Consider the following 15,645-nt stretch of genomic DNA (forward strand, 5'->3'; position numbering starts at 1 on the left):
CTTATTGGTGTCCAGCTTGAGATGGATGGCATCTTTGGAGAACATGCAGCTACACAAAACTTGACTTGCTGTTCTGAGAGTTGTGCACAGCAATGAGTCTTAAGTGGATGTAGTTTAAAATCCACTCCTGCTTCTTTCTTTTGTTATGAGATGCATTGAATGGGCACCTGCACGTCCGGGTATATTTAGCATGCTGGTTTGTTTCTATAGCTGTTTCTTGTTTTCTTGCCTGTAACTAGCAGTTTGATAACAAATCTAAAACCTGTCTTACCAAAGCAGTAGCTGGCTATTGTGAACTGTTAATTTGCAATCATAACTTTAAAAATTTATATTATACCATTTAGTTTTGCAAAACAACTGTTCTCCTTATTTTCTAAGTGGCCTATAAACCTTCTGTTGCAAATGAAAGCATCTTGAAAAAGAAAAGCTAAAGCAGAAAGGCAACAATAATTGAGGTCTTGGGGGAAAAGAAAAGGCTTTATGACTTTACACTGTAGTCCTTAAATAAAGCAGGGGTTTATTATTGTGTCCATTATCCATATTCTTTATTGGCACATCCATAGCTGCAGTGTGTTCTGTGGCATTTTCACCGTGACTTGGTGAAAATCTCACATTGTGAAGAGAATCTTCATTTATAAATGGCTTCAAGAAATCCACCCATCTGCAAGTGTATTTAATCTTCCTTTGTATGTAATTGCTGCTTTAGTGGATCAGTTATCTGCTGTTGACTCTCTGATTGATTCTATGAATTTGGTTCATGAAGATGGAGAAACTTTTGAGGACCTGTTTAAGCCCAGCAAAATTCCAAACCCTCATTTTCAGAGATTATATCAGGTGAGGTGAACGATATGGTATTTTTTTAAAACTTTTTTTCTTAAGACTTTTCAGCCTTCTATCTTGCTTTGATTCACGTTGGAAAGATCTGCATTGTGAAAATGCAGGTATAAATCTCTGTCATTAAAGGATATGGTAACCGATGAATTCTGTGTTGTCCCTCACATAGATTTATCTTCAAAATTTCTAGTTTCCAGGAAGAAAGGGAAATTATACCTGTGCTGAGGTGTCCACAACAGCATCAGTGATACTCACAGACACATAGACTAGGCAAGCTAAAACTTGCCTCTCAACACTGTATTGTAGACATAGATTCAGTCTTCGGCTTTTGGACAAAGAGAAAAATTGCCTGAAAATGGGGGATATCTTCAGCTTCTCATTCTGTGTCCCATCACTTTTCTGTGAAGTGTTGCATCTAGCAGCGTTCCAAACTAGGTCAGTCTGAGGTGAACTGGATCAGTAATAAATGGATATTAACATTGTTGACATTTAAAATGTTCTGTTGGGGTGTCTAAGCTGATGCACTTTACGAGCCAGCAGAACAGTTCACACTTCCTGCAGTTATTATATCAAGCTGTCTCCATTTTGATTTGCATTCCTTTCATATCACGAAGACTTTCATTGCAACTGTGAGGATGAGAGACTTAATTATATGCTGGAATTTAAGTGTTTAAAAAATGACGCAGCAAAATCAAAAATAAAGAAAATTATGTTGCAATTTAAGCAACTGCATAATTGTACTGTATGCAGAACCATAGAGATAGATTGAATGTGTGACTCTGCTCTGAAAATTGACCAAAAATGGTATTATAGCAATCATGTTCATATCTCAGCAATTCCACATGATTTATTTCGGTTTACAAGTAGGAAGAAGATATTTTTTTAATTAAGAAAACTTACCCTAGCTTCCCAAAGCCTTGCTTCCTCAGTGTTGTTAAAAAAACCAAAGGATCTGAAGGTCAATGTGTGCTTCAGGAGCACATGTAAGCCCACTGTCTTCAACCCTACTCTGATTGACACCTGAAGAACTCAGAGGTCTCATCAAGTTCTGCCAGTCATATTGACAAGACAGTGTGTAACTGAGTGCAAGATTTGATCAGTTGGAGGTTATTGCAGGGCAAGAGCTTAAAGTGAACTGACCTCTTCACAACTCTTATTTTAGGAAGGGTTGTCAAGCTTGGATATTACAAAACTTGGGCATTGCTTGTAAATGAAGTACTTGGGGGATAGAATTTCCTCTGTTATATTGCTAGAGTTTTGCATTCTTTTAGTTTAGTGGGTGTCATTAATTGGTGAAAGATGGGGTTTTTTAGGTGTGCTATTTGTCTTCTGAAATAGTGTCATGGTAGTGTTCCAGCACTTGAGTCAATTGCTGCTGGAAGAGGGTTAACTGAGTAACTTGCCAGTTTCCTTAGAGGATAATACCATTTTGTAACGGTGAGTGCTACTGGGTAGAAAGAGCATTTATTGACTGAATGTGTGGGGTAGGATGCAATTTCTGTCCTTGCTGTTCAGAAAGCCCTAAACTGCCAGTCCCCTTAGTGTTTGCTTTTGGCCACACTCAGCCCCATTTGTTTGTATGATCACAAAATTGTTATAATCTGTGTAAGTTGTTCTCTCCTTTGCTTTGAAGATAGCCCAGATTCTTAGTATTTTGCTCTTAGGCAAAATGACGCTGCTGGTTCCTTAAGAACTGTGAAGAAAAATTCTGCATCATCTTTTGACTGCAGCCAGTAAGTGGATTGGGCTGAATAGAACCTATAAATGGTTTTGAAAAATAACTCTGAAGAAAAGGATGAACTCCTACTTCATTTCCTTGCTTTGTTGCCTCATGAAGATATTTGGAATGATAAGTGACAAGAGCCAGAATTTAAACAAAAACATCAAGCTAAATTGCATCTCTGGAAGTAGCGGTAGGCATCAGGAAATGACAGAGTGGGTGAGAAGTAGTTGTTAATGCTTGCTGGAGTGGAAGATGAGGAATATCCTATATCCAGACTTTCAACTTTTATTTCTTGCTTCCAGAAAAAACTAGGTGAACTTCTGTAGCTTTTGTAGTGGTAGACTTCCAACATTATTGTTTAAGTTGTCCATCTGAAATACAGGGATTTGAATCACCTAAGATGTTTGGGGAATGCAGTGCATTTTATTTGTTAGCCAAATAAACAAATTGCTCAGCAGTGGTGGTTCTGAAGAGAGATGGACCTGTTGGTCTGTTGGTGCATGTATGTCATTGCTTATCACAGAATTAATGGTGTGAAGCCCACTTCATTACATCCATTGACCAGTATCTTGGTGTGACCCCTGTTCCTGGAAGCTGGCTGTGGAGATATAAGAAATTAGGAAGAGTAATGAGAAGCTAATGCCTTGGTGACAACGCACATGAATAGAGCAGTGAGTCTGCAAGGCAGTGGCAGTGTGGGTTTCCTCTAGCTGTGAGGGTAGGAGTGATTCTTGCTGGACACAGAACAAAGGGGGGAAGCAAGGTTAAGAGGAAAGATGTTGGTTTAGAAACTCCAGGTTGTCTGTTTAACTTAGTCTCCATTTAGCACCTGAGTTTTGACAGTACCTGCCATCTCAGGTTTCAGACGTAGTCATCTACTTTAAAAACAGGTACAAGTGGATGCTGTGGCCGCTCAGTCTGCTCAGCTCCTGCAGCTGCACACATTAAGATGTCAGTTACAAAAGCCTGAAACACAGGCATAACAGGGGACTTATGTTTTTTTGCTTTGTGAGTTTAATTCAATTACCTAATTTTTATTTTTATCACAAGAGCCATTACTGCAGCTTCCAGCAACATTTTTACTCTCTTTCAAAATAATTGTGCCTTAAATCATTACAAGTGTTTCCAAATCAGTAGCCTTGTACAACTGCCTCCTTTTGGCAGTATGTTCTAATATGGACTGGAATGTTAATGGCAGCCTGAACACACATCAGTATTGATGTGTCACATATTGTCTTGATTTTCTGTATTGGCAGATTTCCAGTATGAACAGGAGCTTTGATTTGCTTTGATTTTGTTTTTTAAATTAATGTCGTGTCTGACAGCCAACAGGGGCTCAAATCTCTGCTGTATTCCTATTTTACTGAGTAGGTACCTTCACAAGGGTGTCTCACGCACCTAGTACAATGGGCATAGAAAAAAATTTCTCTCCTCTGTATATTACATGTTTTGTGTGATACCTGTGCATGTGTGTATTTGTAAATGCACATACCTCTCTACTGCTATCTCACACTTCACAAAATTGTAAAGACATTTACTTTGTTTTCAAAACCCTCCATGGAATTTCTGTAGCCTGCCTCATTAACCTCATCTCTGCCCGTCTGCTTGACTCCATGACTGTGTGCACTGACTCTACACTTGGGTGAAAAATCTTTCTCCGTAGCTCTCACCATCTGTTCCAGCTTTGTGCATCTGTCAGGCCCCTTCATTCCCTACTCCTTTCAAAACTAGGTTCCAAAAATTCATATATTCTGTGCCTCACCTGTGCACATTTAATATTCTCTCTTTCTGTTTGCATTCTCTCTTAAGTTTGTGAACATTCCTCCTGTATGCATACTGGGTTTAATTGACTAAAAAGAAATATTTTCTTTGAGGGATGTTAAACTGTTACAATAACTGGAATGTGTGGTTGGGATAGATCTCATTTACTTAATTTTGAAGTGTATAGAAATCTCTCCCATGGGACTGTTTTATAAGAGAACTGCTTTTTATAGGTAGAGTGAAGCTAAAAATATAAACAGTTGCAGATGACTGTTTCCTTCCTGGAGTTTTTCTAATAATTTTCATAGAACTCATTCCAGTGAGTGTGGGAATTCTCATCTGCATCAGTATTCTTGTTTAATATCATTAATAATCTCCTTAAACAGTTGATCATAAACTTTCTGTCCGTTGTGAGACAGAATATTTTTCAGGAATACAAAGATAGTATGTTTAATATGGAAGATATTTTGCAGGTTCCACATAGTAAGTTTTTAATATAATTGAAAGTTCGACTTTGCTCAGATTGTTTTGTTTCTTGCAGTGTTTGCAGCACAAGGCTTTTCACTCTGATAAGCCCCTGCCACCAATAGAACAGCACCTTTTAGATATGCTGGAGATGCCTTGTGTGGTAAGAGAAAGGTGTCAGGCTCCTCTGGAAAGAGTAAAAGCACTTTTCCCCCTAAAGGAAGTTGGCAAGAAAAAAGAAGAGAAGACTGCACAGGACATCTTCAAAGACAAGTACGTTAGAAATGTATTATAGATTTTTTGAAACTTTTTTTTTTTTATACTTCAGGTTGTTTTTGCTGGATGAATCAGACTCAGAATCTTTTGAACAGAAAATCAATGAGTTACACACTGGAAAAAATGCTGATGGATAGAGAATATTGTGGTGCCACGGAATGTCTGGAGTATTTTGTGAATAGTGGTGGTCATACTGTTGCAGTGCAGGACACAATAGGAACCAGTAAATTCCTTGTGTCTGGGGAACCTGTACCTACTCATGTAATTTCCTCAAGTCTGTATTTGCTGTCCCAGAATCACAAAATCCATCAGATTGGAGTGGACCACTGGAGGCTTCTTGGTCAACCTGTTGCTCAAAGACCACCTGTGAGATCTAAGGAGGGATTCATACAGTCTGGCCTTGAAAACCTTCAGGGTTTGTGCATCCCTTCTGGGCAACCTGTTGCATTGCTTCTTGTCTCATGCTTAGACAGTTTGTCCTAGAGATGGTTACAAACTAGTTCAAATAACACTAAAGGAGGTCTAATTTAGTTCAGAATAAATACCATGGCTCTTTAAATTAGCCATGAAGGTGAGCCTTCCTTCTCAGCATGCTTGATTTAGGTAATTGTCTAGATTTCATTTTGAATATCAAAAGAAAAGTTTCATTATTATCGGCTGTGCAATTAATGTGGTTTTCTCCAAAAAAGTCAAGCTGTTACAGACTCTTCCTGGAACAGCTATTGTTTGAACAGTTTTAAGACAGGGTGTTTTTGTTGTTATTGAATATACTGTTTAGTTTATTTGTGCTGCATATAGGAAGAATAAATGCTAAATTGATACTGCAGTAGTGCTGTCACCCCAGCCTGAGAAATTAATTTATTGAAGTCTATAATATAGCTAGTGGGTCCCTGAGATGTTGGAGTGTTCTCAGTTAGCTCCTTCTCTCTTTATTTTGTCATTTTTGGTTCAGTCCTTTTAGCACTAGGAATGACATCTTTGAGATGTTTTGAGCTCTTGCTTAGCTCAGTCCTTTCCTCTGGGTTGGGTAGAGCCTCCTCAGGCGTGTTCTCTTTGGGAAGATATGACACAGGACTCCTCACCTTGCTGCTTGAGTCTAATGACCACATTCCTCTCTACAGACTGGGAAATACCTGGCTTTTTTGTTGTTGCTGTTGATTTCAGTGTATTCCTGTTGCCTTGGTGTCTCTGTGAATACGTACTGATTCAATTCTCTTTTCCGTACTGCCTGCCTCAGTTTCTCTGGGTTCATGTACATATATGCATTTATATGTATACCTTAAAAAGTGGTAGAGCCAGTTTAGAAATAAAGGCAAAAAATTGGGCTCAAACAAGCTAGAGAGAGAATTTAAACAAAAAGCAGTGACCCGTTACTGTTAGTTGCTTTAAAACGTATCTTCCCAAAAGCATCTGACGAGCAAGAAGGAAATCTATTTTGTATAAAAACTGGTTTCCTTTAGAGGGGTGATAAAAGTAGCTGTAAAAGTAATTTAGATAGAAATTGATGTTGGGCATTAAAATTTTTTTTTTTTTTAAAGCTGTAAAGGAAGGGAAGGGATTCAGACTCAGCTATGCAAAGAAGTAGTAATGATAGTTAAGATTTTTTAAACTTTCTAGAAAAATGGTATTGCTGTAGTAATGAATGAGACTGGTAGTATTTTATTATTGCTACAACAGCAGTCTTAACTTTGTTTTTGTTCTGTGTTTGGAGAAAAGCTGAGATGATAGAATTTATTCACTGGATAAAGAAAAGTGCATCACTCTGCAACAATGATTAAAGAAAATATTAAATAAAAGAGGCACAGAGAGGTTGTGGGTGCCCCTTCCTGGCAGTGTTCAAGGCCAGGTTTGGTGGGAGGTGTCCCTGGCCATGGCAGGGGTGTAGGAAGTGGGTGATCTTTAAGGTTCCTTCCAAACCAAACCATTCTGTGATTCTAAATACTATGGCTCTATGAGATTCCACTTATTAATACTAAGATATAGGTTGCATTTAAGTATTTGGAAAAAGTTGTTTCAAAGATGTCTTAACCATTATTTTTGTTTTCTAAAACTGATTTGTATCTCCTGTCATCATATTGACCAGATTCTTCTCTGTTAATTTTTAAGGTCTAATGGGACTAAAGCAGCATAATTGTAGGCATGATATCTTAATAGAGATTTCAGTATTCATTTGTATCACTTTTGCATAAGATCTGTGTAGTTTAAAAAAAAATAATTCCAGTAATATAGAAAACATTTTACTTTTTCCTTCTTAGGTTGGCTGTGGAGAGGCTGTTATCTCATCCAGCTTTGTAGGATGTGAAAGGCTTCTATATTAATGTAGAAGTGGGTGTTTTAAATTAATCTTCTATTTTATTAATTTTTCTCAAATAGTAATTGCACGTTTTGCAGTTTAAAAATACTGCTAATCAGTGCATATTCTAAATGTCAGATCCTTGGCTGGTATAAATGGCTATGGATTCATTAGTTTCTGCTGTGCTGCACTGATTAATGACAACTGTAGATTTGGTCCTAGGCTGTTAAATGCAGCATCATCATTTATTTTCTCCTTCCTCCAATCCCAAAGCATTTTGAATCAGTAAAAATAATGCAGGAAGAAAAAGAAGTTAAATTGATTGCCATATACTTTTGGAGGAGAAAATTCTGGAAGAAAGTTTTTGTTGTTCTTTAAACCTTTCATCAAACCATGTTAATATACAAGATTTTTGGTTCCAGCGGAGCTTCTAAACTCTGTTGTTGATAAGTATCAATTTCTCCTTCTACAGAGAGACACACTGGATGTTCAAAACAATCAAGCAACTTGTTCAAGGTTAGCCAGAAAGTCAGCAGAGTTGAGAATGAAGCAAAGGTATCCTATCCTTGTCCTTAGGCATAGCTAAAGTCATCATTTTTCCCAGAGTGATAAGTAAGGTTATGCTCAATGACAGGAGTTGCTGAGGAGAAGGGATTTCATTTTGGTAGTGACAAAATTAAGGACAGAGAAGATTGCTGAAACAAAGTGAGATAGACAGTGATTGTAAAGTAGGGGAGGAGTGTGCTATAGAAAGCAAAAAGGAAGATTCCACAAGCTCTTTCTAATAGTTGATTGCTTCTGAAATGTGCAATGCAGTTTTTGCAATCAGTTCTAATCTTGCACAATGAAAAGTGGCTCCTAGCCCAGGATTTCTGGCTTTGTCCCTACATCATCAAGCAGTTTCTTCTTTTCACAGTAGCAGAAGTTTTCAGAAAAACTTGTTATTTTGTTTTGGGATTCCTTGAACACAAATCCTGCCCTTTGGGTTGCTCAGTAGCTTTCAGTCATTCTTAAACGGAAATCAATTTGTCTGTGTCAGTAGCCTGACAGCATCTGATTTTCTTCTCCTTTTGTGATTATCTGGATTTTCCTCTGTTGCTGAGATATGCTTTAAAGTGTAGCATGTTACACGTTAGAATTAAGTTCCTAGTTTGAAAGTACACCTTGCTCTATGGTACCTGCAAGGACATAGCAAGAAAGTAGCCCAAAATCACAATTAGCTTTTTATAAACAATATTAGTTTTTTGAAAGTATTTTGAGATGTAGCTTAAAATCTCCTAAGATAATTCTGATCTGCTTAACTGGAGTTTGTCTAGCAGGTTTTAACAAATACAGGGTGGAAGTTTACAGAGCTCTCATGTGCTGATGGAGAATAGTGGTCATTAGACTCAAAAGCCACTGTGTAAACAGGTTTGTATTAGCTATAAATTCCAAGACAGGCTCTAGCAGGTTGTGTTTGAACAGTAAATTAATGTCTTACTAAAATGGTGAATGTTCACTGACAGGTCATGTTTAGAAAAAGTCTAGTGAAAATACCAAATGTCATGTTATATACTGTAAATTATCAAGGCTAACTCAACACAGAGGTTACAAATAAAGTGTTTGGAGATATTCTGTATTTAGAAAGATGAAGAAGGTCTGTATAAGGAAATTTGCACCTCAAATAGGCAGTACTAATCTCATATCTTCAACAAGTGATGCCTTTCTTGTATGTGAAGATGAAGTTTGATCTCTTTCTACTGTCTGGTTTGTGCAGCCCAAGGGAAAAATAAGGCATTTAAGTGTTGATTTTGGAACAGTTATGTAATGAAGTTTAGTTCAGTGTATATTTCATTAATTTATTGACTCCCTAGTTAGTAGGCAGGACAGTCATCTTCAAGCATTTGTATTCATTTTTGTTCTTCTCATTTGCAGTGAAGATGAACCCAGCCTTAAGAAACCAAAAATTGAAGATGAGGAAGAGAGCTTTAGCCTTATGAAACTTGCTGAAGGCAATATCACCTCTGTAAGCATATTTTTACAAACCTCCTTATCAAAGGGGAAGATTAATTCTCTAAGTCTATTGTAGTGAATATACAGAATTCCTGACAAAAGGATAGTTTCTGTCTGAAACATGACTGAAATACTGTCTACTTGTACATTTGAGACTCTGCTAGAGATTGTGAAGAGAACTTTCTCTGCCCTTAGGCATGTGTTAACACAAGTTTCCATCAGTCATGGATATTTTAGGACAAAATTCTCTCCTGGTGTTTAGAACTCTAAAAGGAAAGCCTGAGGATCTGAAGAAAACAAAATTGGAGCTCAGTGGTTGAATTTTGTTGTTGCTGTCTTTCATATCTTCTGCAACATAGAAGTTGCCTCTGTGTATTTAATCAAAAGTATTGCTGTGATTTTAGACATTGTTCTCTGCATTAATTGGGGGTCTAAATCAGAAATTTGGCTTCATCTTCCCTCTATGTCTAACTTACAATTTTATGGCTTAGGTGAAACCTGTATTGTAACTGTGCACCTTCCTTTATTTGATGTTTTCCTGTTATTAAAAAATAATTAATATTGAGCTAACTTCTTGTTTTCAGATGTGCTGTTCTTTAAGGTTAATTTTGAAAAAGAGCATTCTTGATACTTATAAAAATATTTTGAAGTCTAAAAAGATTTCAGTGTTCTGCACTTCTAATATAATTTTCTGATATTTCCTGAAAAGTGGCATTGCTAGGTCTTAAAGAAATACAGTGAGACCAAGCAAACTTCTTGCCAAGTACATGAATTATTTTGACAGAAAGCGTTAAAAAAAAAAAGTAGAAGAATTATGATTGCTTATAGGAAATTTTAAGCAATGTATGGTTGTTGGGTTTTTTTCCCCCTCAAGTTAATGCATCTGTTTTTCAGTGTTTATTTATATTTGACCTGGTTTTAGTTTCTTTGAAAGGTTTCTGCATTTGCATGCCCAATTAGAGCTTTGGCTTTAAGATGTCAGATTCTGCCAGAAAGCCTCGATGATTTAAGTGCAAGCTTTTTAATTTTGAGAGCCTATTGGAGTGGCAAGCCACTGATTCTGTACCCATGTGCCTGGGAGCTCACATTCCTCACTGAGCATCTGGTGACATTAGAGAGGTGTAAGAGGTCTGTGCTGCAGAAGATCTCAATGCTGAACTAGCAGATAACATGAATTGTTGTGCTTCTGTCCTCTCAGCACTAGAGAAGTGGCCAGCTTGTAATAGTGCAGCAGAATGAGTTCATAGCCAACCTTTGCCAGGAGTACCGTGCATTAACACACTTTATAAGACTTGCATTTTTGAGTTTGAATGCAGAGAAGTACACAGTTTCTGTTCTCATATTAAAATTAAAAAAAAAAAATTTAAAGGTTCTTAATGCCTGACAAGGAGAAAGATATGGATATTGGAAGACAATTGAATTGGTTTTGTACCTTTTGTAGGTAGGCAGTGTTAACTCAGCAGAAGATTTCCGAATTCTGGTGAGGAAGAAAAATGCTGACTTCAAAGATGGTAAATGACTTTTGTCTATCTTAATTATAGTAGTAGTACCTTCAGAGTTCAGTAGATGCAATTTATTTGTCTAAACTTAAGTTTCTAGTTCAATGTGAGTTCTCTGGAATTTACAGGTTAGCTTGTAGTGCCACTCAGCCAAGCAAAGTGTCATTTGTAATTCCCGTGTTAATACTTGCCTTCCCCCATTAAAAGTCTCAGGTAGCTGTATTTGGCTAAGAAGGCACTAGACAGCTGCACTGAGGCACCTGAGCAACCCCTCAGGTGTTTCTAACAGAAGACCCCTTGGTATTCACTGACTGCCTCATTCAGGATGAACTTCAGCTTCTCATTCCCAGGATCTTTCTGGCCTGAAGTGGAGAGCTGGTGGGTGTGCAGAGTGTGAGAAACCTGTCTCATGTTGCATGAACAAAAAAGAGACTCTCATGCCTGGGACTTAAATCCTCACATGCAAAGGTCATTTCTTACTGCTTGTAAAGAAATGCACAGGTGAATTCAGAGTGGAATAAGCAGGTGGTATTTGTAATCTGAAAGTTGAGAGAAGGCTCTGTGTGCACTGACTCTTCTCAGAGATGAAAAAGAACACAAGGCACAGGTCAAGCACTGTCTTGCATGGCCTAAGTCTGAAAATGCCATGAAATTATCATTGGTTTGTATGGTATTTTCTACTGGAGTGGCTATACAGAGATAGCTGTAATCCAAAGGTGTCTTAAGAAGAATGTATAAGACAGACAGGGTCCTTTATCTCATAAAGGGTGATTTGAAGGTTGTGGCAGAGTAAACCTGATCTGCCAAATAGCCATTAATGTCACATTCCTTTTCCAAGAAAGATTTGCAGAGGTGCTTAAGTGAGGTACTGGGTATTTCAACAAGACCTTTGGTCCTTTTGGATGTAGTTTCAGGAAGGTGTTTAGCAGTATATGGAGTTGTGATACAGCCTGTTAAAGCCTGCATAGCTATTTCTCTCCAAAATTTCCAGGCCTCTAAGCCAGCTAGCTAGCTTTTTTACATGGATTTTTCATTAGACCCAGAAGAAATTATTTCTTGAAGAAATATTTGGAGTTGAGTTCTTAAATTTCAGCTGTATTAATATGCAGTAAAAAAAGCATTGTACAATACATTAGAACACAGAAACTGTGAAACAGTTGACTACTTTGTTAGGGTGATAAATTTTATCATGTAGGAAAGCTTTAAGGCAGAAGTAAGCATAGTGATTACCCTTGAAGATGGTTTAACTAGAAAGAGTGCTTAAATATGTCCACTTGGTAGCTGTGCTGGAGATAACTGCAGCACATGGTTGGAAGGTTCTGGGTAGCTGGGCTGGAGGTAACTGCAGTACATGGTTGGAAGGTTCTGAAATTTTGAGCAATTTGCTTTTATTCTTTGTGATCTGCTCTGTAATGATAGCATGTAGTTAAACAGAATGTAGTGCAGTCACCCATTTAAAGGAGAGATAGAAGCCGCTATAAATAAAAACATACTTTGCATATTATCTCTTTCTTCTGGATAATCCTTTTTGTGCTTTAGAGCCTTTTAGGTGGCTTAATACATTGAACATTGCAGGCATGTTTTTAATGGCTTGCTGTATTGCACTTTGGTTATGTAAATAGTAAATTCTGCCTTAAAACTATTCAGTGGTTCTAAGGGGTTTTTTGGTATAATTTTGTCATTTAATGATGAAATTTTTCCCCTCTGCTAGAACATAAGAAATATAAAATTTTGCAGAAAAGGATAATCTGTGGTATTCAAATACTTATTTGTAAAAAGGGTAGCATTTTATGTGTCAGGATGCAGACAGGAGAACTGCTAGGTTGCATTCTGTTTTTCTTTCTTGTATTAAAAAAACATCTGCTACAGTCTTCCTAACTGAATAGAGCTTACATTCACTTTTTAAAATAACAGCAGTCCTTTCATTGGGAGGAGAAAGACCTTTCAACTGTTTGATTGGAGGTGGGTTTTTTTTTTAGTAGATAGAGAAGTTGTAGCAGTAGGAAGAGTTGTACTTTAAATAGTGACACTACAGTTGCTTTTTAATTCAGCTGCAGGTTAATGGCACACCCACACCAAAATTATAATGGTAGCAGTACCAGAGGATGGCAAGGTGATTATTTTTCTTTTTCTTCTGAAACAGCTTGTAGGAAGTCCTGATGGTATATTTATCACTGAAAATAGTTACCAGTATATTTCCTGCAGTGCCCTCACTGGGATGTGTTAATCAGGGTTTGTACCTTTCATAGCAGAAGTCTTAACTGGAAGCTAGTCTGTGTCTGATGCTGTGTGAGGTCTTTGCCACTAATGCCTAAATAAGTATTTGCAGAAAGTCAAAGGTTTTAAGATTGGTAGGGGTCTTAGAGACACAACTCAATTCCTGAAATAATCAACTTTGGTTTTACCTGAAAACTGTGTCCTTTATTAGAGTAGGGACCTGCTTAAGGGTTACATGGTGAGATATGTTTGATGGTTTCAGCTTACTGGTTAATGCTGATGCTCATGTAACTAGAATTGTGTTCCCCTCTAGACATCCTCTCTTATTTGCATTCATGGCCAGAGAGATGTTATGCAGGTCTTATTTTGAGCAAGTCACAAGTGTAGAGTCATCACAAAGAGATGTCTCCTGATAACAGCTTCTGACGTTTTTGTCAATGACTGCACATAAAATAGATTAGTTTACCTGAGTAGAATCTAATTGTTGCTCCCAAGTGTGTACAATGAGTTTTTTCATTGCCGTGGCTTCAGAGAAGGCTTCAGAAAATGCAGTCACTGCTTACCATCTTTGTAATGCCAAGGGAGTAGCCACGTACTACCAGTTCATCCTCCTATTTGGAGGTTTCCATCCATGTCTGCATCTCTGGAGAGCACATCATGTCTGATGTGTTGTATTGTATTTTCATAGGCTTCTGTATATGATAGAATCAGGGGAGTAGAAAAAGGTATTGACACATGCACAGTATTTTCTTTGATTTGTAAATTTTCTGTGTGAGTTTATAGGCCACATTTTATTGCATCTTACAGTACTCCTGTCTGACAACATGATGTTGAAAAAGCTTTTTTTTACTTACTGATTTTCAGCTGGGAGAGAAATCTGCATGTCCAGAGACAAATTGCACTAAGCTCTCATTTCTATATTTATAGTAAATTAGTTAATTTCTTTTTCCTAGGCATTTCTAGAAAAATATAGCTGAAAGAATCAGTAACTGCATGTGAACAAGGATGATATTTTATTGCAAGATTTTCTGTAGAAATAAGTAGAGTTAATTACCTTTCTGGAGCTAAGAGAGTTTTTTAAAAAGCTAATACTTAATTTAATTCTTTGTTGGCTGCATTTTTATCTTACTGGATGTTATTGTATATTTCAGAGACTATTTATGCTCTAATGCTAGGCAGGCCAAATGCAATGACTGGTTTGATGAAAATGATTCAGTCATTAGAAGGGTTTTTGCAAACCAAGTACTTGAATATATAGATCACTTTGAAGTTTTCTGTATATCTTCTTCACAGGGAAGATCAAGCCAGGTTTGTCTTTGAAGGGCATAGTGATTGGGTGAGACTCAAGGCTCTGAGTTGCAACAAACAGAATTTGAATTAGATATTACGGGTAAAAGGATAGTAGAGATCACAATGATGGGGCTCACACATAAAAAGGGGCCCATGAGAACTTTGAGGCTCTCCATCTTTGGAGCTACACAGAACTCAAGTCTGTGGAGCACTGAGGCACCTGTTCCACATTGAACCCCGTTTTTAGCAGGGATTTGAGTCATATGTCCTTCAGACATCCAGCCTCAATCATTCTGATTCATACTCACAGGACATTTAGAGGCACCATTTCAAAACTGGGCAGCACCTCATAGGGTACTGGATTAGTTCAACAGCCAACAGCTCTTGGTCTTAAAATTATTATTTCTTGGGTTAAAGATAAAGGAGGTCCTTGAAAATTAGTACAGTTTTCAGTTCAGAATTTCTTTCTTCTTCTCAATTCTAGAAAGATTTTACAGAGCAGTATTTTAAAATGAATTATCAGGTGATTTAAGTGATTTGTCAGTGAATCACACTTTAAGCACTGTCCATGAATACAAATCATTACCAGCAGCAGCACTTAAATCAGAAGGTTAACAATGGGAGTCTTTTGTCTAAAGGAAGAAATTTTTAACCTGATTTTTTTTTTTTGGGGGGGGGGGATCCCCAAGGAATCAAGCTTGGACTGTAAGAATAGACAGTTTTGTCTATTATTCTTGTGTAATCTGATTGGTATAGTAATAAAAACCAAGAGCTGAACTGAACAAACAGGAAAATATAACTGCACTTCTGTACTGTAGCTGTTCAGAGATAACAAGTAAATATAATTGTTCATGGCATATTTCACAAGAAATGACAGCACTAGTGAATGTATTTTGGAGTAGCAAATGTATCTGAATGCCAGAGGGGAAGGGATTAAATTCTGCTAGAATGAAAAGATCTTCTATTCTGGGATTTTTTTTTTTTCCCTGCAGTTCTCTAACCCTTAATAACTATATTTGTTATCTAACCAGTCAGGTACAGTAGAAAGGGGAGATGGGATGTTCTGCAGAATGTGGTGGTTGTTAGGTGTGCTGGAAATTCCAGTTAATGCAAAATGTAGAAGTCTGTTGTTAGTTCACGTCTTCAAATGTGTGTGGAGTGAGGAAAGTTGGGAGAGAAGAAAAAAGTTACAATTACACAGGAGTGGCCTGAATGGGCTGTCGGTTTGTAAATCAAGGGCCTGCTCTTCACAACCTCAATGCCTGAGATTTGTCTGGGACACGTTAGAGTTAATG

General features: G+C 37.4%; 1 protein-coding gene across 3 annotated transcripts in view; it reads left to right on the plus strand.

Annotated features, from left to right (window-relative positions):
* XRCC5 (X-ray repair cross complementing 5) overlaps positions 1 to 15,645 on the plus strand; it is a gene marked incomplete at its 3' end in the record, with an annotated part of 49,612 nt that overhangs the window by 21,644 nt on the left and 12,323 nt on the right. For 2 of the 3 annotated variants that reach the window (XM_084209275.1, XM_084209274.1), the window contains exons 13-16: positions 707 to 834; positions 4,860 to 5,056; positions 9,267 to 9,357; positions 10,786 to 10,855. In XM_084209275.1, the coding sequence (XP_084065401.1) occupies positions 707 to 834; positions 4,860 to 5,056; positions 9,267 to 9,357; positions 10,786 to 10,855 (486 nt within the window). The remainder of the gene's footprint in view (positions 1 to 706; positions 835 to 4,859; positions 5,057 to 9,266; positions 9,358 to 10,785; positions 10,856 to 15,645) is intronic. The other variant, XM_084209276.1, reaches the window with a different exon arrangement.

This window comes from Fringilla coelebs, assembly GCF_963513975.1.
Source record: "Fringilla coelebs genome assembly, chromosome: 7".
NCBI lineage: Eukaryota > Metazoa > Chordata > Aves > Passeriformes > Fringillidae > Fringilla > Fringilla coelebs.